Genomic DNA, 22,616 nt, shown 5'->3' on the forward strand with positions numbered 1-22,616 from the left:
TCCTGGGAGCTGGGGTGACGGTCCGCGGCTGTTTTGAGGTTCAGCTCTGAGATCAGAGCACAAACCAGTTCTTCCTCACCTTTCATCATCACTGCACCAGGGCGGGAGCAAGGTCCAGCTCTGCTGCTGCTGCCTTACATGGAGGCAAGAGCAGGCGAAGGTGCTTTGGTTCCTTCTCTGGGCAGAGTTGCTCCAGGCTTGCTCCTTCAGGCACATGATGAGGCATGGCAGTTGCTTGGACTGGCATGGCTGCGAACCTCACCTGAGTGAGGAACAGCTGTAGTGGAAAAGGCAATTACAGTTAATTTGTTGTTAATAAAAACCACCCTCTTCCAATTGCCTGAGCCAAGACACAATGTTGGAGGAGTGAGCCCAGTCCTGTCCCCAGCAAAACCTGCCCTGCAAAGCCACGAGAGCAGTAAGAAAACACCTTTGGCAGCACTGAGGAAGGCAGGGTTGAGGTGCAATCCCTGCTTGTGGTCTGTGTGCCTACATGTCATCTGGAAAGCCCTTTGCCTTGGCCTACCAGGAGTATGTGGGGACCCAAAATGTGCTAGTCAACCAGGTGGGATGCTGCTTTGTAGGAGACATGGCACTAGCAGTGTGTCCAGTGTTGTGGCTGTGCTGGAGAAAGGGGATACTCTGGAGAAGCCAAACTGGTGTCTGAAGAGCTGATTTACAACCCCTGGGTCTCTAGCTGTCAGCCAGGGGTGTAGGGTCTGGTGCTTCAGATCACATACTGGCTTGCTGCAGGGATGGTGTGGAAGGAAAGCTAGCTGGCAAGGCAATGTCATGGTGCCCACACCACTGTGACCACACCAAGGCCATGCAGATGCTGCTCCTGGCCATACCCCCACCACTACTTGCCTGGCTTTTCTTTCTCCCCTTGGTTGCCTGCCTTCTGGCAAAAAGGCCTCCAGGAGCTGTTGTGGTGGCTGATGCTGTAAATCTAGTGCAGCCCCATGGCTTAAGGGTGCAGCCAAAGTGTCATAGCATGGAGTCAAGCAGGGAAGGGAAGAAGCCTCCTAATAGAGGGGTGAGTCATGGCCACAGCATGGCCTGACACCATGCAGTCACCTGCCAGCAGGAGCAAGGCCTTGGGGGTTTCATAGCTGGGGGTGCAAGAAGAGGCTGATATAGATCTTTCCTTGCCACAATGTGAGGTGGGAGTTTCGGTCTTCCGGGCCAAGGTGTCCCTGGTGAAGGATACTACAAGGGCTGGTGTCCCCAGTCCTGGTGAAATGGTGGGAATTGTCCCATCCATGCCACAAAGGGAAGGTCAAGAAGCCTTCCCCCCCACCTCTGCCACTTGGGGTGGGCCAGGTGCCGTGATAACAGGGCTGTGGCTGTCACCGCACCCTTAGGAAACATTTGGCTTCAGGCACCTGAACCCATGGGGAAGCGATAACTCCACAGCTAGCTTGCCATGCCTGGACCCACACCTGGTCCTATCATGCCTTAGTCATACACTGAGAGTTTTTCCACTGCCGGGCCCCAGATAACCTCTTCCCACCCCACTGGCCACAATGTTTGCACTTGTCCTCCTCCGCTGGTGCCAGGCCGAGAGACACACGCCTTGAGCCCCAAGCTGGAGGGACACACATCTCTGGCCTCGGTCCACCTTTGGCCATGCTTGGCAGCCAGAGCACAGGCAGAAGGCATGAGGTGCATCCTTCTCCCAGGACTCTGGGTTGGCTGGGCAGTTGGCCTGAAGGGGGCCAGCACTGCCTTCCTGCCAGGGCTAAATGTTGGGGGCCACCCCTCCCCCAGTTCTCAGGTGACAATGAGGTCATCCAGCTTGGCACTTTGTGCCTCAAGGACAGCAGGAGGTGAATGATGGGGTTGCAGTGACAGGACAGTGTTGTGTTCCCCCATGCCAGCTCCCCAGAGCACAAAAGCACAGAGCTATCCAGCGTTGCTATCTTTCCCTGACCTGCTGCATTCCCTGGGCTTTCCACATGCACTGGCAAGGCACAACCCTGGTGGTCCAGGGAGGTGACAGAACTGGGCACATGTCCCTATGCAGGACTCTCAAGGATGGACCAAGTCTGTGCAGACTGACCAAGGTCTCCAGCTGTGCCCATTTGCTCTTTGAAAGCTATGCAAGATCTGGGATTCGGCAGCTTCTGGCCAGTAACATCTCTGGGTCCCTCTGAAAGCAGTGCTGTTTGCTCCAGTACTGATCAGATTAGCAGAAGCACCCAGATAACCAGGTCCACACATCTGGTGGGGTGAAGCCCTGTAGTGATCCCCAGGCTCAGAGAGGTGGGGGCTGTGAATGATGTAGCCTAGACACCCATAATCTCCACTTTTCATGAGGTTAAGAAGCTGCTGCCCTGGGAAGAGGAGCTCAAAATATGCTGCAGATTTAGCTTGCTGAGGAGGAGTGAATTGATCAGCCTGCCCTGGGGCAGGGCATGGGGTGGAAGTTGGGCTCTGGCAGCTCAGGCCTGAAATAATCAAAACCCCATCTCTGGATTTATTTTTGGGACTGCTTGTGTATTCTGTAAATGATGTTTATCAGTGTGAACAGACTGTGAATGACCTGCCAGCGAGGGGTAAAAAGGGAGCTCATACGTCTCTGGTCTTTCAAAGCTCTCCCTAGAGTAACAGCTCCAGGCTTGCTAGGCTGGCAGAGCAAGGGTGAGACTGCAAAGGCAGAGGAAGGCAGCACTTGGAAAGCCCTGTCTTCCTCTGCAGACCCACCTTGAGGGGACCAAGGAGTCCACTTCAAGGACAGCTGAAGGAAATGATCTAGAAATTATTTCGAATGACCAAACAAGCTGATGGGGGAGGACTTGGGTGGATGTGGCAGAGCCAAGAGCAAATGGGCAGGACAGAACCTTGGGATCAGCTTTGTCCTTGAGGAAGGAAGGGACAGGATGCTAAAAGTTGTCCTTGGCAACATGAGAGGGGGCAGAAAAGAGCTTAAATGATTCCTGGGGACAATAGATGTTGCTCTGGGGGTGTTGCTGGTTCCTGTAGGGACATACTAGCACTCGCTGAGCACTGTTGTGGAGGTGATGTGCTAGTTCCTGTGGAAAGGAATTGCTAGTGGGATGGGGCCAGCAGTAAGCTGAGCACAGCCTGGTTGGCATTGAGGGGCTGAGTGCATCACCCTGGCACAACAAGGTTTGGCTCATTTGGGGTTGCTGCACAGGACAGGAGATCACTCAGAGACACCCCCACTCCCAGGCGATCTTGGGAGGCTGTCAGATCCCTGTGGACTTCTGTGTCCCCAGCTGAAACCTTCTGCTTTGGACAGTGTTACTTCTGCCTCAATACAGTGGGAAGGTGATTTCTCAACGACCCTCCTGGGCCCACATGGTTTTCTCCCCCTTCCCTGCTTCCCCTTTCTTTTTCTCCTTCAGGGAAGAGCAAAAAGGAGAGTCCTATTAATAAAGCTTTCACTCCTAGCTGCCTGTGGCTTCAGGTAAACGCTGCAGTTCTGGAGTGCTTTGGGAGGGTTTTTTTGCCAAGTGTGAAGGTGAGGAGCATGCTCTTTGTAAAACGAAGCCAGGAGAGTCAGCCTGAACGTGCCACATGGTTTAGTGCCTGCCTGGCAGGCAGCCACCTGGCACAGCTGGCTTGCCACTGGTGAGGTTGACACCTCAGAGAGCAGCAGGGTGTGACAGCCATGAATTAATGTCTCAGGGCTCAGTAAGGAGATGGGAAAGCTCCTTATGAGCTCTACTGGAAACTGGGGCTAGCCCCAAGACCCCGAGAGGGGAGAGGTCAGGGCAGTTGCGAGAGCCTTGGGACCCAGTGAGGAGACAGAAATACCTCTCCGGATCCCTGCGGGGAGCTGGGCTAACACCAAGACCCCCAGGAGAGCAGGGCACTGTGCCAGGCTGCCCTCTATTGTCGTGCCGGGTGGGCAGTATGGTTAGGGTGGCCTGCCCCTGCGCTGTCTCACAGCTCTGGTGTCTCTGGCCGAGGCAGAGTCCAACAAATCCTCACCAAGACCCCGGGGGAAGGGGTACCCCTTGGCTTGGCACCTCGGGCAACTGAGGGGCGAGGGTGGCAGCACACTCGAAGGCTCTTGCTCCCACACATGAGGACACCCGCGGGCCGGCTCGGGAACACCGGTGGTGCCCGGGCGCAGAACAGCTGTACTGCCACCTCCTGGCACAGGAGGATGTCTCGCCTGCAGCGACCTCTCCACTTGAGCAGGGAAAGAGGTACGCCAGCCACAAGCGGGCTCGGGCGCTGCCGCTGAGGCCGCTGACGAAGCAGCTACAGGGGTGCCGGGCCCACTGCCACCACGACCTGCCCAGCAGAACGAGCGAACCTACACTTCGTGTTCCTCACCACCCCCCCTCGGTACGACCCCGACAGGGCTCCGGGCATCTTCCGGGCACGGCTTGGAGAGAGCGGAAGTGGCGCTGCCCGGGATGCTGTGTTAGTTGGACTGTCCCGGTGGATGCGGAGCCGGCGCCGGTGAGTGAGCGCGGGAGTGCTTCGGCTTGGGTCTTCTGTGGCCTCGCCGTGCAGCCTCGTCCTGGCCGTCTCCCCGCGAACTTTCCAGGACTCCGTCGTGGGGCTCCGGGCGGCGGGTTCGGCGTACGTAGCCCCCGGACCGGCTGGGTACAAGGCCGCGTTGTTGGGCCTGAGGGGGGATGGGGAGGCGGCTGAGAGGAGTGTGTATATATGTATATACGCGTGTGCGTGTTTGTGTGCATATGTGTGTACATGTATATATGCGTGTGCGTTTGTGTGCATATGTGTGTATATGTATATACGCGTGTGCGTTTGTGTGCATATGTGTGTATATGTATATACGCGTGTGCGTGTTTGTGTGCATATGTGTGTACATGTATATACGTGTGTGCGTGTTAGTGTGCATATGTGTGTACATGTATATACGTGTGTGCGTTTGTGTGCATATGTGTGTATATGTATATATGCGTGTGCGTGTTTGTGTGCATATGTGTGTATATGTATATATGCGTGTGCGTGTTTGTGTGCATATGTGTGTACATGTATATACGCGTGTGCGTGTTTGTGTGCACGTGTGTACATGTATATACGTGTGTGCGTGTTAGTGTGCATATGCGTGTATATGTATATATATGTATACATACACACACGTGCCTGTTTATGTGTCTATGGGATAGCACCCTCAGGAAGTGCACGTTAACCTGGGTCCCCCGATTTCCCTCCCTTCTCCAGAGCTGAAGTGAACTAACAGGACAGCGGCGGAGGAAGGCGGCAGGCAGGCAGAGAGATGGCGACGGGCGCAGATGTGCGGGACATCCTGGAACTGGGAGGTGTAGAGTCAGAGAACACAGGCACCATCAACAAAAAGGATATCATCAACTCGGATAAGGTGAACTGCAATGCTTTAAGGGGCTGCTGCTGCTGCTGCTTTTCTAGGCACTGCATGACCTTGCATGTGGTATCTAGGGTGAATATTGGGGAAAAAAAAAAAAAGATGACATAAAGCTTGCTCCCAGTTTTTAGATTGAAAAAAATCTATCGTCTGGCTTAATTGAACAGTAAATGTTTTCAAACCATGGGGGCAGTCCCTGTGTGGGGGAAGGTGTCTGGCTGGGGTTTGGGAGAACTGGAGTGTGTTGCCTGTGGGAATGTGGACAAGTTGGTAAGCTCTGTTAAGGACATATGGCATCATATGCTGTGCTCTGTGTGGTGGTATGCCACAGTATGTTGTTGCCTTCTATATTTTAATTTTCGGCGGGATCGTGGCTGTCCCATGCTTTGCAAGCTGTTGGGAAGGTTAGTTCATGAGTAGTTATGAGATGTGAAGGTGCTTGGGGGAGATGAAATAATAGAATCATTCACATTGGAAAAGACCTTTAAGATCATCAAGTCCAACTGTAAACATAACACTGCCAAGTCCACCACTAAACCGTGTCCCTTGGCACTGCATCTACATGTCTTTTAAAGACCTCCAGAGATGATGACTTGACCACTTCCCTGAGCAGCTCCTTCCAGTGTGTGATAACCATTTTGGTGAAGACTTTTTTCCTCATGTCCAGTGCAGACTTCCCCTGGCACAACTTGGGGCCATTTTCTCTTGTCCTCACACTTGTTACTTGGGAGAAGATAGTGATCCCCACCTTGCTACAACCTCATTTGAGGTAGTTGGAAAGAGCGATAAGGTCTCCCCTGAGCCTTCTCTTCTCCAGGCTAAATCCCCAGTTTTTTCAACTGCTCTCTGTAAGACCTGATAGAATCCATTTCCCAGGAATTCTCTGATACAGAGATGGTCTGAATTGAAGTAAAGCCTGTGTATTTGTTTGGAAAAAAAAAAAGCCAACAAAACAAAACCCAAACAAAAGCAAACCACCATGTTTGTGAAGGTACTTCCTGCCTTTGCCTCCACTGAAACATCTCTGAAGAGAAGCACAGTCATTCCACAACTGCCTTGCTGGGCCTAGAACAGAATGTATAACTGCTGTGATGGAAAACTGATAAGTTTCAGTTATTTAAAGGCTTAAATGTTAAAATCAGCATTTATCACCTGTGTTGGGGAATAGTGTGTCTGGTGAGCAGTTTGTTGGCTGGATTCAGCCTGCGATGTTGCAACTGAATGTTCTGAGTTGCAGGTTCTTTGATTTAAATGCATTTGTCTGTTAGCTATCAGAGAGCTGTACTGGTGGCTGTCTCTCCTTTTTGAAACAGAGAATAAGATGGATTTCTCCTCAGATTTACTGTAATGAAAAAGGAGAGGAAGGGGAGGTGCAGTGAGAGATTTTGGGAGGAGTGCAGGGCACCACTTGTGGCCTTAAGTGAAACATCTGAATTTCTATGAAGTACAGGAACTAAATCAAACCAAAGGTACAAGCCATTATCACATGGAGAGAGCAAAATTGCTAATAACAGTCCAGCACTTGCTCAGGAAATAGATCTGTTCTCAATTAGAAAAGAAACAGATTGATGTCTTTAAATCACAAGAGAACCATGAAGTATTTTCCAGTCCATTAGTGACTGAGAATGTTAAAATAAAAATTACTAGGCATAAAAACATTTAAATCAGCAGGACCATGTAATTTGTTCTCAACTCCTAAAAGAGGTGGATGAGCTGATCTCTGGCCTGCTGATATTAACTTATAATAAAACTGTGAACTTTGAGGGAATTCCACAAGCCTGTGTTCAAACCGGGTGTGTGGTAACACATGAGTGACTGCCTCAGTTGGCCTTACATTGCATCTGGAAAAAGTGATGGACATGCTAGGAGAAAGGTGTCTGATTAGGAGTGAAAAGGTATTAATACAATGAATGTCTGCCATGAAGTTTTATGGGAAGTAGTTGTAGTCCAAGCTGATAGATTACTATATTTTTAATGGGCTTTTGAATTTGCTTGATAAAGGTGGCTCTATGGATTTAATACGATTTATGATACAGTATTAGTTTTACTACTATGAAGTATTCTGGTTTAAAAGTTGGTAGTGATATGGTAAACATATGCTTAACAGTAGTGATGTGGCTAGGAGCTTAGAAAGATGGTACAGTTAGACTGAGTGCTCTGGGCTGCTCAATAAACTTGGCTCACTTACATCAAGTGTACCATGTTCATGTGGCTGTTCCTGTATCTACCTGAAACCAAAGCTGATTACTTTATAAGTTTATGTATGTGATATAAGGTAGTCTGTGTCTTAGAAACCAACAATTTTGGTAAGGCTTTAGGGGCCAGATTGAGACATCACTAAATTCCTAGTATGAAGAAACTGTAAAAAAAAAAAATCCTGGCTGTATAAATGGGAGAGCAGAGGCGGGAATGGGGGTTCCCATGTCTTGTAGTTTTGACATAGGGCTGTGGCAAGGGCTTGATTAGAACTGGTGAAAGCTGAAGTTCCTGCAGAACAAAGTGACTAAGAAGGAAAAGGAAGACATTTTTTACTATCTTCTCTAAAAGGTAGAGAATTGCTTAATTAAATACCTTTTAAATAGGTTTTAATACCTTCACATGAGGATAATGCTTGCCTAGTGGGGAAAAAAAAACAACCTTAGTGTACCAGCCCCCTGAACACTACAACCAGATGTTTAACTTGGAATGTAAGCGTGTGTTATCAGCAGCAACAAGTGTTTGAGTACTGGTGAGTGCTATCACTGAAAGTAGACACATTTTGTCTGTCAGTGTCTTCCACCAAGACAGGCAATTTCCTGGAGAAACTCAAGGTGTCTGAAACCAGATAAAAGTGGAAAACCATCACAGGGTACCAGGTTACAGTTTGATGTTCCCTCAGGGATTGCTACTTTTGAATCTAAAATTCTTTTGTTTCAGAAAAAATCCAAGAAATCTTCAGAGACATTGACATTTAAGAGACCAGAGGGAATGCACCGAGAAGTTTATGCACTCCTCTACTCTGACAAAAAGTAAGAGCTTATGGGCATGTGTGCAGGTTGTGGGCTATCCTGGGTTTATGGTGGCAGGGCAGGATCCTCCTGAAACCGAGGTGGCAGTCTCACTTTCTGGATTGATTCCCCGTTGTGCTTGGCCCATGCCTGTGCCCTTCTCACTTAGACAGTCATGAACAGTGTCTATCTTCTGTCTTCTGAATGTTAGGAGTTTGCTCTGTGTAGAAGATCAATTAGCTACAAGCACAATAGCCTAGTGCAGACAAGGAAGTGTTCTTACCCATCTGTTTGTGGCTCTTTTGTTCACAACTAGGACTAGCATCTACTTTTGTTTCTGCAAAAAGAGTTGTGCTGCAGCCTGTTATGGATTATGCCCTTGCTTCAGAGGTCTCTTGCATAGTTTGTTTTCCACATGGTTCTGTTCAAGCCCATCCAGGCTCTGTATTCTGTCCTCCGATGCAGGAAGCATTGCAGTCTGGGAAGTGCAAAACCTGTAATAAAGCTTAAACTCAGATTTTCCCACCAAAAACCATTGTGGTGACAAATCCCACTAAGTCTGAAGTCTCTTTGGGTTTGTCCTGGGTTGCTTTTCGCTACTTGTCAGCGAGTGCTTTTCTCCACCACAGGGATGCACCTCCTCTGCTGCCAAGTGATACAACTCAGGGTTATCGAACAGTCAAAGCAAAACTGGGGTCCAAGAAAGTCCGGCCCTGGAAGTGGATGCCTTTCACCAATCCAGCAAGAAAAGATGGAGCGATGTTCTACCACTGGAGGAGAGCAGCAGAGGAAGGGAAGGACTACCCTTTTGCCAGGTTCAATAAAGTAAGTGGGAGCACTTTCAAATAAAAGTATATAAATAGCAGCTGGAAAATACCCTCTGACCAGCTTCTTGAATATCCAGACAGGAAGTTCTTTCTTTCAACAAGTGAAGGCTGAGTTAGGTTTGGCAATTGCATTTTAAGTTGCAACACGGCCTGCAGCCTTGTGACCAAAGACTGTGATGTTTCCAAATCATTCGAGCTAAGTGGGCTAAGTATGTGGTTAGAGCTTGCTGGAGACCTCTGCGTTTCAGGTGTGCAGCCATTGATTTGGTAAGGAGGCACTCTGCCATCCAACTGAGTTTTTGACTAACATCCTCCTACTGATTACAGGCTCTGGGTAGTAAAAGATACTTAGTTCTCACCGAGACATTGAAGTCATAAGCCTTGTTATTTTGCCCAGTATGAAAAAAATTGCTTGAGCTTTGTGGCCAAAAAGTTGGCTTGCAGCCTCTTGGCCAGATTCCAGCACAGATGCTGAATTACGCTGTGTTCCCTCTGAAGTTGCTCCTGTGGTATTGGTGTGGTGCAGTGCCCTGTTCTCTGTGTCTCATATTAAATTGTCACAATATGTTGTTGTAATCTCCTGCTGTCTTTTGTCCCAGATGTATCTGCTTTGAGTGGCTGGGGCTTTCATGTGTATGCACAAAGCAAACTACATCAAGATTTATACTTCAAAGTCAGTATCTCTTAAGTCAGGAAGGAGCAGAGTTAGGGTGCCTCCATAATGTAATTTAACTCTCTTCATGATGCAAATCTGAATGAAGGGGGGAAAAGAACGTCAGTGCTAACATGATTCCTCAAAAGCTCTGCTTGCTTACAGCTGTGCACAATATTTTAAGTTTGTGACCCACAGAGCACCAGCTCTAACAAAGCCTGGCTTCCTGCAGAGTTAAGTGGTTGGTTGACCTTATGTGTTAGAAGGCTCAGGTTCTGACTGATGCTGGGACATTGGTAAGAGCTTTCTGTGGTATCTCTCCTCTGATGTCTAGAGTGGAAGTCTGAAGCATGACTCACTTCGTCAAGGTAGCTACCTAGCTGTCTGAGTGAAACTTTGGGAGTGTAATTGTCTCGAAGGCTCTACTGCTCTTACAGTTTTTGGCCGAGTTCAACCAAGTTTATCAGGGGAGGCCATGCATGGCTGTTGTAATTATATGATTCTCATTTCCCTAACTTTATCATGTACCATGAATTGGCAGAGAGAAGGGCCTTCAGCAGGGCTGCAACCTTAAGATTAGTGGTACAGATCTCTGCCATCTGCACATGCACAATTACATAATATTAGGAGCAAGCTGTTACGCTTGTGGATGCATGGTTGAGAGGGTAGAAGGCACTGATGAGGAATTTCATAGATATTTGCTCTGTCAGAGGAATTTTATTTACTCTTCCAGACTCTTCTCTGGGTTCCTTCTCATGTACTTGATACTTCTGCCTGAATCTCTTGCTTTCCTTGGCATGAACCCATTTTCCTATGTAGCTGTGCTGTCAGTCAGTCAAACTCTATCCTGGCTCCTACGTCACTGCTCAGTTGTTTTCCTTTTCTTTGTGCTTCCAGACTCCAAACCAAATCCCTTCTCTTCATTGTTGAGATCCAAAATGTAAACTTAGGTTTCACAGTGTACACTGAGCCTTGATCCGGGGTGTCAAACAGGAGCATCAAAGTAGCTTCACTGGTGTCAGAACAAAGGTCTCTCTCAGCTGATATTCTGTTTCTGGCTACCATTAGTAAAGGCTTAGAGAAAGAGCCTGCATGAGAATGGGGCAAATACAGAGCATTTTGTCCTAGCTTCTTGTGGTCTTTGGCTTAAGGATTTCTTAACTTGAAATTTGTCTTTAATAACTCTTGCTAGGAACATTCAGGGCAGAAAGCTGCTTTGTGAATATCCCATGGTAATGAGTTCTTCGAGTTAAATTTGTGTGCTGTGCAAAAGTGCTTTCTTCTGTTCGTTTTAAACTGGTGCCTTGGGGTTTCATTTGGTGCCTGTGAGATCTTGTGTTACATGATGTGTTAAACTGTCCTTACTATGTACTCTATTTTCCATAATTTGACATACATGTGCTCTTCTGTGCCCTGTCTCACCCTTGTTCTTCTCATATACCATTTCTTTTCAAATGGTGGACTAGGAGTGAGTGTTTCACTTATGGAAGTATGATGTGTTTGTACACTGGCTGTGTTTCTCTTTATTTCTGTGATAATTTTTACTGTTCAGTTTGTCTTCACCACTACTTGGTGTTGTGCTGATGTTTTCACGCAACCATCTCACAGCTCCAGGATCTTTCCCGAGCAGTTTCAGCTAATTTAATGCCCATCATTATGGGAGTTGATAGTGTGAAATGTAGGGCTGAGAGGAGTTTTCTGGGCCATTGAATCATCTTGGCTTTTAGGTCCTGTACCATCCAGTCCCTTTCATAAACTGATCAAGTTCCTTTTGAAAAGCACTTGGATTTTCCTGCTCCCATGCTTTCTTGGAAAGTTGTTCCAGACTGCCTCTGCTCCATTTCTCATTTCCAGGTTAAATTTTCCATGTTAAATTGGCATTTATTTGCAAGCAAATTTATTTGTCCTTATTTCAGTTGCTCTTTTCTTCGTGTGGGTATTCCTTTCATTCCATCCAGCATACTTGAAGCCTGCAGTCAGATTCCCTTCCAGACGTCCTTTGCTAGGCTCCTTTCTCTCGCAGTCTGCTCTGGGAAGACAAGCTCCTCACCCCATTACTCATCCTCATTGCTCTTCTCATTTCAGTTCATCTTTCCTGAACAGGGGTCACTACACTTGTAGTTGGTATTCCTGCCAAGTTCTTGTGCAACTGAAATGCTGCCAGGTTCTGCTGGAAATCCCTCTCTGGGGGTCAGATTTGCATTTTCTTGGCTATGTTGCATTTGAACTTATAGCCATCCTGTGGCTGGCTTAAACTTTCTGTCTGACAAGTTCCCACCTTCTCACTTCTCAGCAGTTCTCACCTGAGCATCCTGGGGCTGAGGAAGTGTTCTGGGGACTGCTCTTTGCTCTTGTCCTATTCTCTTCTTTGATTAGTCATCTGCCACCTTCCCTTCAATCTGCCATGGAGGGTCCTGCTGGCTCTTTTCATGTGTGTATGCTACTCTAGGATTTTTTCTTTTCATGATGTATATAGGACATCCTTACAGTGTCTAGTAGAATGGCTTTTCTCCTGGTAGAAGTGGTACTTGAAGATTGAGATGCAGTGTATCCCCATGAGATTTGCTTCACTTTTAAATCTAAGTGATGGAAGAAGGGCAGTAGGATCTGAAGAGGATGTTATTCAGAGGCTCAGAAATCCTTCTAGCTGTATGGAGTTGAGGAGGATGAGTTTTCTGGTGTAGTACTCAGGAGGACAGAAATGTGGAAGCAAATGTGCTGCTTGCATGCACATGTTTTGTTGTAGAGGCAGGATCTTCCCAGGCTGAGCAAAGTTCCACTGCAGGAGTGGTGGAAAAGGGTAAGAGGAAAACACAGGCTTGTTTACTCTTTTGCTGTACCATGTGCTAGGACTTCCCCTAATACACTGAGTATTTTTACTGTTCCTTTAATACCCATGTGACACTTATGTTCTGGATAGAACCTTTGCAGTGCAGTTCCAGGCTGGGGCCAGAAGCATAGGTTTGGCCTTTTAGGCGCCTGAGACACTCAGAGAGTTGGACTGTCATTTGGCCCTGTAGCTCTGCTGGAGAAAGGGTGGATGAGGAAGGGAGGGACGAAGTTATTTGCCAAGTTTATGGCCCTCAGTTGTACAGCACCCAGCCTTTCATATCTTCATGACACTGTCTGCACCAAACATGAAAGAAGTGGGTTGTGTATCAAAGCAGAAGGTGTGCAAAGGCTAGGAGCTACCATTCCTTGTCTTTCCCGTTCTGCCTGTACAAGTCAGCGTGTCCCACCCCAAGTAGAGTCTCTACTGTCAGACCAGTTTTTGTCAAGGTATTGGTGCTGCTGTTCGTGAGGAGTGCAAGGAGGCTGACTGAACACTGGTTTCACCGTCATGTTAGCCTGAATAATTTTGGTATTTGTGGTCAGGATGCGAGTTGCCGACCTCTGCCTATGTCAGCCACCTGACAGAAGTTCCAGCATCCCAGGCAGGAGTTCCTAGTAGACTCCTCAAAATGTCACGTTTGTGCTTCTGAGATTATGCACTGCTCCTTATCGAGTCGTTTTCCTGCTCATCACATTTCCTAGCAGAACCTTTTGGTCAGGGCCCTGGCAGCCCACTCCTGTCAGTGAGCTGCTCTTGTTCTTAGCTGAAGTATCTTGCCCATGTCAGCTGGTAGCGAGAAGGGCGGTGCTGCAAGAGACCTACCATGTTTTTCTTTTCTCTGCATAGACAGTGCAAGTACCTGTCTACTCAGAGCAGGAGTACCAGATGTATCTCCATGATGATGCATGGACCAAAGCTGAGACAGACCACCTCTTTGACCTGGCTCGGCGCTTCGATTTGCGCTTCGTGGTGATTCATGACCGCTACGATCACCAGCAGTTCAAGGTGAGTCCCGGGGGCCACGGTGCTGCTAGCCACCTGCTGCTATGGCACGTGCAGGGCTTGCTGCGCTCCAAAGACCAAATTACCCTTTGTATCAACTTCATTAGGGGAAAATAATGAATTATTGGCAGCAAGGAATATTGAATTTCCAGCACAGGGCATTGCTGCTTGCTTTGTTTGTAATTAAATCCACTTTGACTTGTGCTCGTTCCTTGTTGTGTTTTAGTAGAAAGTTAGAAGGTTTGCTTCTGCCAGGAGAGGAACTCATTGTTCCTTGAAGATAAGGCACCTGGGGAGTTTGTTTAGCTGAGCGGGATAGATGTCCTATGTTCCAGTCTAGGCCCTGGGAGAGGGATCTGCTAATGGTCTTTGGGGACAGAATTTTCCCTGGTGCTGCTCCTGACTTGTGGTCTGACCTAGTGCAGGGTTTCTGTCATCTCGGCTGTGAAGTAGGGACCATCAGTGGTCTGAAGATGTAGCCCTGGTGTTGTCATTGTAAATCTCCTGTAACCGCTGGTTCCATGTCTCCCGGTGCCAGGGGAGAATGACGTGACTCCTATAGAACAGCTCTAAATGCTGGAGTGTTTTGTTGCCCTCTGAAATCATCACATGAAGAGCCTCTAGCAAAGTGAAATAGCAAGATCCTGCCCAGCTGGGCAGCCCAAACACCTTGGTGCCAGAGTAAGAGAACAGCTCTGGCTCCATGTAAAGGTGGGCAATGAATTGTTGCAGCTGATACCTTCTTGGTTATGACTTGGTCTGGGGCAGCTCAGGAGAGGCCTCCCACACGCTTGTCACAGTTTCCTGTTTGCAGATTATCTTCTCTTGAGACAACTGTCCTTGCATCTTTTTATCTGGAAGTGCTTCATTGCTGTGTTGTCTCTAACCCTTGTTGGGCCCTCTGGTGTGTGTTTTAAAGCAGTAGCTATGAACCCATGAGAGTTAATTCACACTCGTCACTGTGAAACTCCACCTTCCTTATGATTCCACTGGGACTGGCAAGGCTCCCTGTTGATCTTGCTCCTGGCCACTGTGGAACATCCTTCAGCCAGTGGTTCTTAGCTGACTACTGCACAAGTGTTTACTTGGTTCTTCCTTATTTCTGTGATATCTTCTGTAGAAAAGATCAGTGGAGGACCTGAAGGAACGATACTACCACATCTGTGCCAAACTGGCTAATATTCGTGCAGCTCCGGGCACAGACCTGAAAATCCCAGTCTTTGATGCTGGCCATGAGAGGCGAAGGAAGGAACAACTGGAAAGGCTGTACAATAGGACACCAGAGCAGGTAACTCATGGAAGAGAGCATCACTGCTCCAGAAGATTTTTAATAAGTTGGATCAGTAGGTGGGTGAAGTAGACCAGAGGATGGGAAAGGGAAAGAAAGAACAGGCAAGAAAAGAGCAACACCTAAGTACTGCTTTTGTTGTTGAGTTCATGTAATTTTAAGGGATATGAAAGGACAGTAACAGAAAAGTCTGATCATACAGGAGAGAGGCCTGGATGAGCGGCAGAGTTACGATCTCTGGTAACTGCCAACACCTTCTCTGTGACACTTAATGTACTAGTCCTCTGAATAGAAAAATCTAAGATCAATTTCCTTAGGAGTTCCTGAGTTCCACTGGGAGAGAATTATTTCCTGTAGAGTAAAAATCTTGTCGGAAGACATCAAAGACTGTAAATCTGCATGTTTAATTCTCCTCTTCTTCTCTGTGTAATGGTCCCAGGGTTTAGAGGTTAAGAAACTGTGTGTTCCTTAAAGGCTCGGGGAGGGCATCCTTTTCTGTTAGCAGTTCTCTCTAATGACAAGTTCCTAAGTTCTGCTTGTCCCTCCCACATTGGCAGGTGTTCTGATAGGCATGGCTGATCTGGGTTCTACATATCTGGGGAGGGGAGCCAGCTTTTCACAACGCTGCATTTGCAACTACAGTATATTTGAGGATTTTGCCCTTCTATTTGTGCTCTTTGTCTGGAGATGGGATTAATCATTTATGGATGCCGCTGAAGGGTGCATCTCCAGTGTTGTGATACAGTACCTGCCAGTTTGTAGACTGGCATTGCTGTGGATGGGGGTAAGGCTATGGAGCAGGGGAGCTTAAAGTCATTCCACGGCTGACCTAGAGCAGAGCTGTTATCGGTAGATGGCCCCCTTGCCTTGCTAGGCCTCTTCTGCTCGTCTGATTGGCTTTACGTGCTCTGGTCTGCAGGTGGCAGAAGAAGAATACCTCATCCAGGAGCTCCGCAAAATCGAAACCAGGAAGAAAGAGAGAGAAAAGAGAACCCAAGACCTGCAGAAGCTCATCACAGCTGCTGACACCACCACTGAGCAGAGACGTGCTGAGCGCAAGGCTCCCAAGAAGAAGCTACCACAGAAGAAGGAGACAGAAAAGCCTGTAAACATCTTTTTTTTTTTTCATTTTTTTTTCCTTCTCCTACTTATGCTGTGTCTGCATGATGTGTTTCCTACTGGGATAAGACTCTCAACTCTTCTGGAGGAAGTATCTTCTGTGGATACTTTTTTGGAAGGCAAACTGGTCTAAGGCAGCCATTGCCAGAATCCTCTGGTGTACTGCCTGTCTCTCTCCTATTTGAAAATTGCTGGTTTAAGGCCTGTTGCCTTTTCCCTGCCTGAGAAATCAGATGACATGGTGCCAGCTGTTCATGAAATCATGGCAGGGAGAAGCATCCGTCTCCCTTCTTCTCCCAAGTGCATTCTGGTACTGCTGTGCAGGATTGCCCAACAAACATCTTTCACCTGCCTTTTAAAAAAAATATTTTATTATTATTCTAGTCCAGATTTCACTTTCCTTTCCCACTCCTGGGTCTCACCAGCATCTCCACAAGCTCAGTACATGCCCCTCTCCTGATCCTCAGCTGTGATCAGAGCAACCCTGCTGAGGGACTCAAGAAGCTATTGCTTCTTATTTCTTCCTGAGCTGAGCTTAAGGCTAAGGAGCCCAGAACACAGGTTTCAATTCACATTTGATGTTACCTCAATTTACCTTTCTGGAAAGAGTACAATGTGGACTGAACTAAATTCAGCACTTTCAGTAGGAAAGGGCTGTTAAAAAATCTCAGATGTTTCCATCGAGCCCCTCAGAACTCCTGTCCCTCCATCATGTGAACAGAGAGCACTGTTGTCATTGTCCTCCAAAAGGGTCTGTGCAGGGAGAGGAGAGAAGCAGTAAATGCTGGACAGTTAATTCTTGTTGAAGTGTGTCTAATGACCACCACTTCCTTAAAGTGTTATTTTGATTGCCCCCTTGCCCCTCTATGTAATTAATATAATATCAATGGATACCTTGTGCATTGAACTCCCTTGAGGCTTGAGCTGATAAAGCTCAACCATGGCTAGCATAGCTCCTTCTAAAGAAAGCAGATGGTCATTAGTGGTAAAAAAAAAAAAAAAGACCCCAAAGGAGTGGTGATGAAGAATGGGGCTAGAAGGATGCTGAGGATGCCAAGGTGAGGGAGTCCAGCCTTAAATATTGCCTGTTGGCTGGTGCCTGTCTGCAGGCATATAGTGGATAGGCACGCCAGGGTGGGCAGAGAAGCAGTTTCTGTTGTTGCACTAGCATCATTTCAACCATGACAGAGTCCATTAGGAGTCAATTACCAACTATGGCTGGAAAATGTTAAGAAAAAAATTGCATTTTAACTAAGAATTTGAATAGGGAGCTGCATCAGCATCATTTCAACAAAAGAAAATCATTTACCAAAGAGTCAATTGAGGTTGAAGCGTTTACAGCATGTACAGGCGCGCCAGGCAGAAGAACCCATTTAATTGTTTGTGCTGAGTGCAGGCAGAGTTGTCTGGGCAAAGCCAGCAATGCTGATTTACCCTCGCTGCTTCTGTCAGATGTTCAGCAACAGGCTGGGCTGCACAGTCGAAAGGCAGCAGAGAGGTCTGGTTTTTGGTTGCAGCCTTCTTTGTATCTAATAATCCAAGCAGGCTTGCTACATCCAGTCAAAGGTCAGAGTAATCCCTGCAAGTTCATGAGCCCTATGGGTAGTACTTTTTCCACCATGGTCATATTTAGACTTCTCTTCTTGAGGCCTATGTTTATTGGAGTGAGCACAGATAACTGAAAAAAAAATCTTAATGTCTTACCACATGGTGTAGTTTGCAAGGTGCTACCTCAACACCAAGACACTGAGAAACAGCTGATAGAGATGTGAAAGTCCTTGGCAGGGAACTCGAAGAATTGAGTCACTGTCCTCAGCATCTCTTATGCTCTTGGGGCAGTTTGGTTATCTCATTCCTGTCTGGAATGAAAAAGATCAAGCTGCAGAGCCTCTGCAGAGAAGTGTGGGAGCAGCAAGGCAAAGGCCATCTCCAAAGAAACCTGGAGGTTTGAGGAGACTCGTTTTGTAAATGTGTGATTGAGCATGCGTTCTGTGGAGATTGTGGCTGTTCTTAGTTGAACCTTGAGTATTGCTGACCCATTTGGGGGACCCCACACAATTCAGTGCCACAGGGCCCTGCAGATAGCCTGGTTTAATAATTTAAAAGTTTGCTCACCTTGTGCTTTGCACAGAAGCACAGATCTTTAAGAGATTGCACTTTTTTTTTCCATTTTGTTGAAATGTAACCAAATGTTCTACTGTCTAGCAGCAGCATTGGGAATTTGCTGCTTTTTATTGCTGTGCTTAAAGTGTGAAGTGGGGAAGAAAGAAAACTGTCTAACGAGTGGAAAAATGACAAAACGTGTATCAACAGCAGGCCTCCCTGGAGGGGTGCAGTCCTTACATCCTCACTAATGGGCTCATGTCTGTACAGATCAGAGGTTTCTCAGCTCATTCCTTAGAGGACTTGTAGTCAAAAGACAAGATTTAGGGAAGTCCTGGACTGTTTTGATCAGTGAAATAAGGATTGTATTATGCAAATATGCATCTGTTAGTACAGGGAGAACCATTTAGGGTTAGGGTTTAAGATGATGAGGATGGGTGTAAGGCTCTATATAGACCAGTGCATGTAGGCTGACCATAAAAGAAAATGCTTGAGCTCTCCAAAGATGCCTTGAACTTGGGTGTTTTTCTCAGTGAATTGCTTGGGATTTTCCCACTGAATCCCATTGCTTGGGGTTTTCCTCTTGCCTCAGCTCTGACATGTGGCTGTGGCAGGTGGTTCTCTGTCATAGGAAGCAGCGTTTCCCCTTCAGATAGCCTCTCTATGAAATCTTGTGTTTCCTGTGTTTCCTTCATCAACACATCCTGTTTCGATCTCTTTCAGGCTGTTCCTGAGACTGCTGGCATCAAGTTTCCTGACTTCAAGTCTGCAGGTGTCACGCTACGAAGCCAGAGGGTAGGCTGTTGTCCTGGTCCCTTGGGGTTAATGACTTTCAGTCTGCCTGTCTGTCTCCTCATCTGTTATCCTTTTATAGCTAAAGAAAGTCAAGTTCTTGCCTCTAAAATAAGAAAGGAATTCCACAAATGTGGAGACTCAGAAACCTGGAATGCTGGCTCTGTGAAAGCCAGCTCGCTGGCTTGCAGTGACACCTGAACTTGCTGGTGTTCCTTACTGGTGTGCCTGCTCTGCTGTTAGACACATGTGAGACCCAGAATGGAGCTGTCTGGTCCAAACAGCTCACAGCCAAACACAGTAGGCCTCATACACCACAGGTATTAATAGCTAAGAGGTAGTTCTAAGAACTGGATGTGCAGGTTGTGTCTTGAAAAAAAGAGACACACACAACTTTTAGCCTTTCTGGTTCCATTATCTTCAGAAAATACTTTGGGGAAAAGCCCCTTTGTTCATTCTGTTATCCCTGAGAAAAGGACTTTCTTGCTGCATCAAGCCTTGCAAAACTTGATGCCTGTCTCTTAGAGACAGATTTTGGGATACTGAGTAAGTTAAGCCTGCCTGGCTGCATGAATGTTTTCAGAAGGGTTTGGGTAACAAAATCTTGTTTGCCCAGTGCAAGTGCTTGCCTTGTTTTTTTTTTGTTTGTTTTTGTTTGCCCCGTGTTTCATGTTGTTTGTCGTTTTGTTTTTTTTTTTTTTTTTTTCCCACCCTAACCTAATCAAATAATTCTTAGTTTCTTCGTCTAGCAGAAGTGGAGAAATAAGTTCCTTTCTGGCACCCTCACTCAGTATAGTGGTTTTCTAGGTCCCTTCTAAAGACCATTTTATGAATGTTCTTCTGGTGTCAGAAGAGTTTCAGATCTTGCTGGGGACACCCTGAAACTGTTGGTAGAAATGTGTTTGGGTTCGTGCTGCTTCGTTGTATGGGTGCTTGTGCATATTAGATGTGGTGTGCTTCAGTAATGTCACTGCTGGGGGACCCCTTTGCAGCCACTGCCTGCAGGCTACCTGTTTGAGTGAGTGGTTACAGCCTTGAGGAAGTCACAGGCAAGACTGCAGTGCAGGTGCTGAGATTTATGGAGGCGTGGCAGATGTGTTCTCTGGCACTGAGATAGAGTAATTTATGGAGATTGATTTGGATGTTGCAAACTAGTAAGTGGTAGTTGATCTCACTGTTTTTTTACCTCTTCTGGAAGAGAAGCTGAGCAATAACCTATCAGTGATGGAACCATCTGGCACAACCAGCAGCCTTTTTGTGTGCCAAGTAGGCAGTTCCAATCCTAGTCTTAGTGAAAATGGGATGCTACATGCTTTTCCCTGTTCTCTATGATGTCCACAAAAAGCAGTGATAAGCTGAGGCATGGCAGTCTGATTCAGCAGCTTTCAGCCTGCAGTATCAAAGCCGCTGGGATGACCTAGAGCAACTTTCTTTGCTCTGCTTGAAATTTTTAAGGCGATAAATGCTGTTATTAGAAGTACCAGTGGCTTGCAAATTGAAAAAGATTGCAAACCACTGATATAGGTGATTTGCACTTCATTGCTTGAAAATGTGAAACCTGCCTTCAACCCAGCAAAATGAATGAATTTGTGTCTATTAGCCAGTCACCTGGCTTCCATGTTCAAGTCTTCCATGTTTTTTAAAACAGGAGCTAATGCTTCACAGAAAGGTGTTGGGGTGCATGAGGTCAGTATGGTCATTTGAGCTGGTAAAAGATACTGAAGTGCTCAGTGGTGCAGTGTTGACAATCCATGCTAATTCGGATTATTTTACTTGTGGATTTCTGTAGCAAACCCCCTACACACCAGTGGTGTGAAATTCCTAAGGGTGGGAGCCAACTAGGACTAAGTGAGGAATTTGCATGCTATGCTGGGAACTTGTACTGTGGTAACTTTGGCTGTAAGGTATTTTGCCCTGAGCACATTGGAAAATGATTTCTAAAGGCTTGCTACTTCCTGCAGTAAGTTCTTTTGCCTGAGGACCTAAAGGATTCATCACTTTAAGGCTTCTATTGTCCTCCTTTATTTTGTACTTTGCTACTGTACTTTATGCCTTCATAGTTGGATGAAGTTGGATTTTGCTCTGAGATAGGGACTCAACCTCTGTCACGTGTGAAAAATGTACCATATCATCCCCAGGATAATAGCACTTACTTTTTGATTAGAGCTAATTTTTTTTCCCTTGAAGATTTACAATTAGTCTGAAAAATCTTGAGTTAAAATTAATTTATAGAAATGAATCCTTGAAGAAGTTAGCAATCTGTATTCAACTTAATTTGTTCCCAGTAGTTTTTATGACAGTAGTTCTGGCTTTTCAAATTCCTCCTGTTGTTAAAGCTTACAAAATCTCATGCACAGGCTTCCCCTTCCCCCCACCCCCCGGGATTAATGGTCACTTACAGCCATTATTCTTCATAACTGAAAGTTTCTCCTTCAGCAGACACTGAAGAGTAATCTTCTCCAGTGAGTTAGACAAGCTGCCTTCTCTCACAATGGCTTCAGTCTCCCATTGTTCTCCATGGGACTGTGGCCACAGGCAAAGAAGGCCACAGCCCCTGTGCCCTTGCTCTGTGTGGGATTTCCCCTCTGCCTCCTGACAGCACAGACTGCAAGTTTCTCTAAGGCAGTAGGAAGCTGGGCATTATGAAAAGGGTCGTCTTAATTCAAGGCAGTGTATTGCCTTGGTGCCACTGAGAGCAGGAGGCTGTACAGATGTTTTGGAAGGGGGTAAGCCTTTCATGAGTATCTTGAAAAAGGGATTTTAGGCCTTTGCCTTTGCTGTTAGTAAAACAGTGTTAGGAAAATAACACCAGAAATGTGTTAGTAATCCTAAGTGTTACTTCCAGAAAACTTCCTGTTACACTAGGTCTGCTCAGCTGGCAGGACAGACAGCCAGAGTCAGGCAAAATGAGAGGTGTGTATGGAATTTGTAAAGGGAAAGGAGAGGAAGAGGCTAAAGGGAAAGCAGGGAGCTATGAGGAGGGAAGGCTTTGCTGAGAATTTACCTGAAGGAGAGGAAAACTGGAGATGTTGAACTTGAATCTTTTCCAGGTCCCAGATAAACCAACAGTGACCAAATGTTTATGCAGCATCGTGTTGCTTCTGTAGGTCAGAGCTCAGCTGGTTTTGAATTCACCCCATTGTTTCTGTACCATGGTATGTTCAGCTTTCTTTTAAGTTTAACCTTTGTCTTTGACTTTGTCTCCTTCAGAGCACTGGACTTTGGCATATTTAACCTCTCTCCAGTGTCTTTTAAGTTGCTTATATTCTCTCAGCCTTATCTGTGAATTTTAAGTTATGATTTTGTTAGTGCTACTGAATTGCTGCAGTAGTGCTTTTAAGAAAGAAGATGATGGATGGAAAAGGGTGCACGTTTGTCCCCACTGCTGCATCTTGAGGCAAGAGTCTGTGTCCTTGCTCTCTTGTCACGGGTTTGGAAACAAAGGAACTGGAAGAGAATCGATTGAGTGATGTCTCATCTGGAAACAAAATGAAACTCCACGATGAAAAGGAGTTTGTAGAGAACTCAATCTGCAGAAAGGTCTAAGGGATGCTCCAGCTTAGTCATTCAAAGCTGGCCACCTCTCCTCAGAGACAGTTTTCAGCCAGCCTGGGATCTTGTAGGCAATTTGCCAGTCAGACCAATTAAAAAAGTAGAGGAAGGAAAATCACAAGTACAGCT

At 46.6% G+C, this 22,616-nt stretch overlaps 1 protein-coding gene across 2 annotated transcripts in view; it reads left to right on the top strand.

The window, feature by feature from the left end:
* Positions 1-5,224: 5,224 nt before the first annotated feature.
* DMAP1 (DNA methyltransferase 1 associated protein 1) overlaps positions 5,225-22,616 on the top strand; it is a 33,517-nt gene continuing 16,125 nt past the window's right edge. For both annotated transcript variants that reach the window (XM_054384677.1, XM_054384676.1), the window contains exons 1-7: positions 5,225-5,329; positions 8,249-8,340; positions 8,949-9,144; positions 13,478-13,636; positions 14,754-14,921; positions 15,841-16,026; positions 18,867-18,938. In XM_054384677.1, coding sequence (XP_054240652.1) covers positions 5,228-5,329; positions 8,249-8,340; positions 8,949-9,144; positions 13,478-13,636; positions 14,754-14,921; positions 15,841-16,026; positions 18,867-18,938 — 975 coding nt within the window. In that variant the 5' untranslated portion in view covers positions 5,225-5,227. The remainder of the gene's footprint in view (positions 5,330-8,248; positions 8,341-8,948; positions 9,145-13,477; positions 13,637-14,753; positions 14,922-15,840; positions 16,027-18,866; positions 18,939-22,616) is intronic.

The sequence above is a fragment of the Indicator indicator genome, chromosome 10, assembly GCF_027791375.1.
Source record: "Indicator indicator isolate 239-I01 chromosome 10, UM_Iind_1.1, whole genome shotgun sequence".
Classification (NCBI taxonomy): domain Eukaryota; kingdom Metazoa; phylum Chordata; class Aves; order Piciformes; family Indicatoridae; genus Indicator; species Indicator indicator.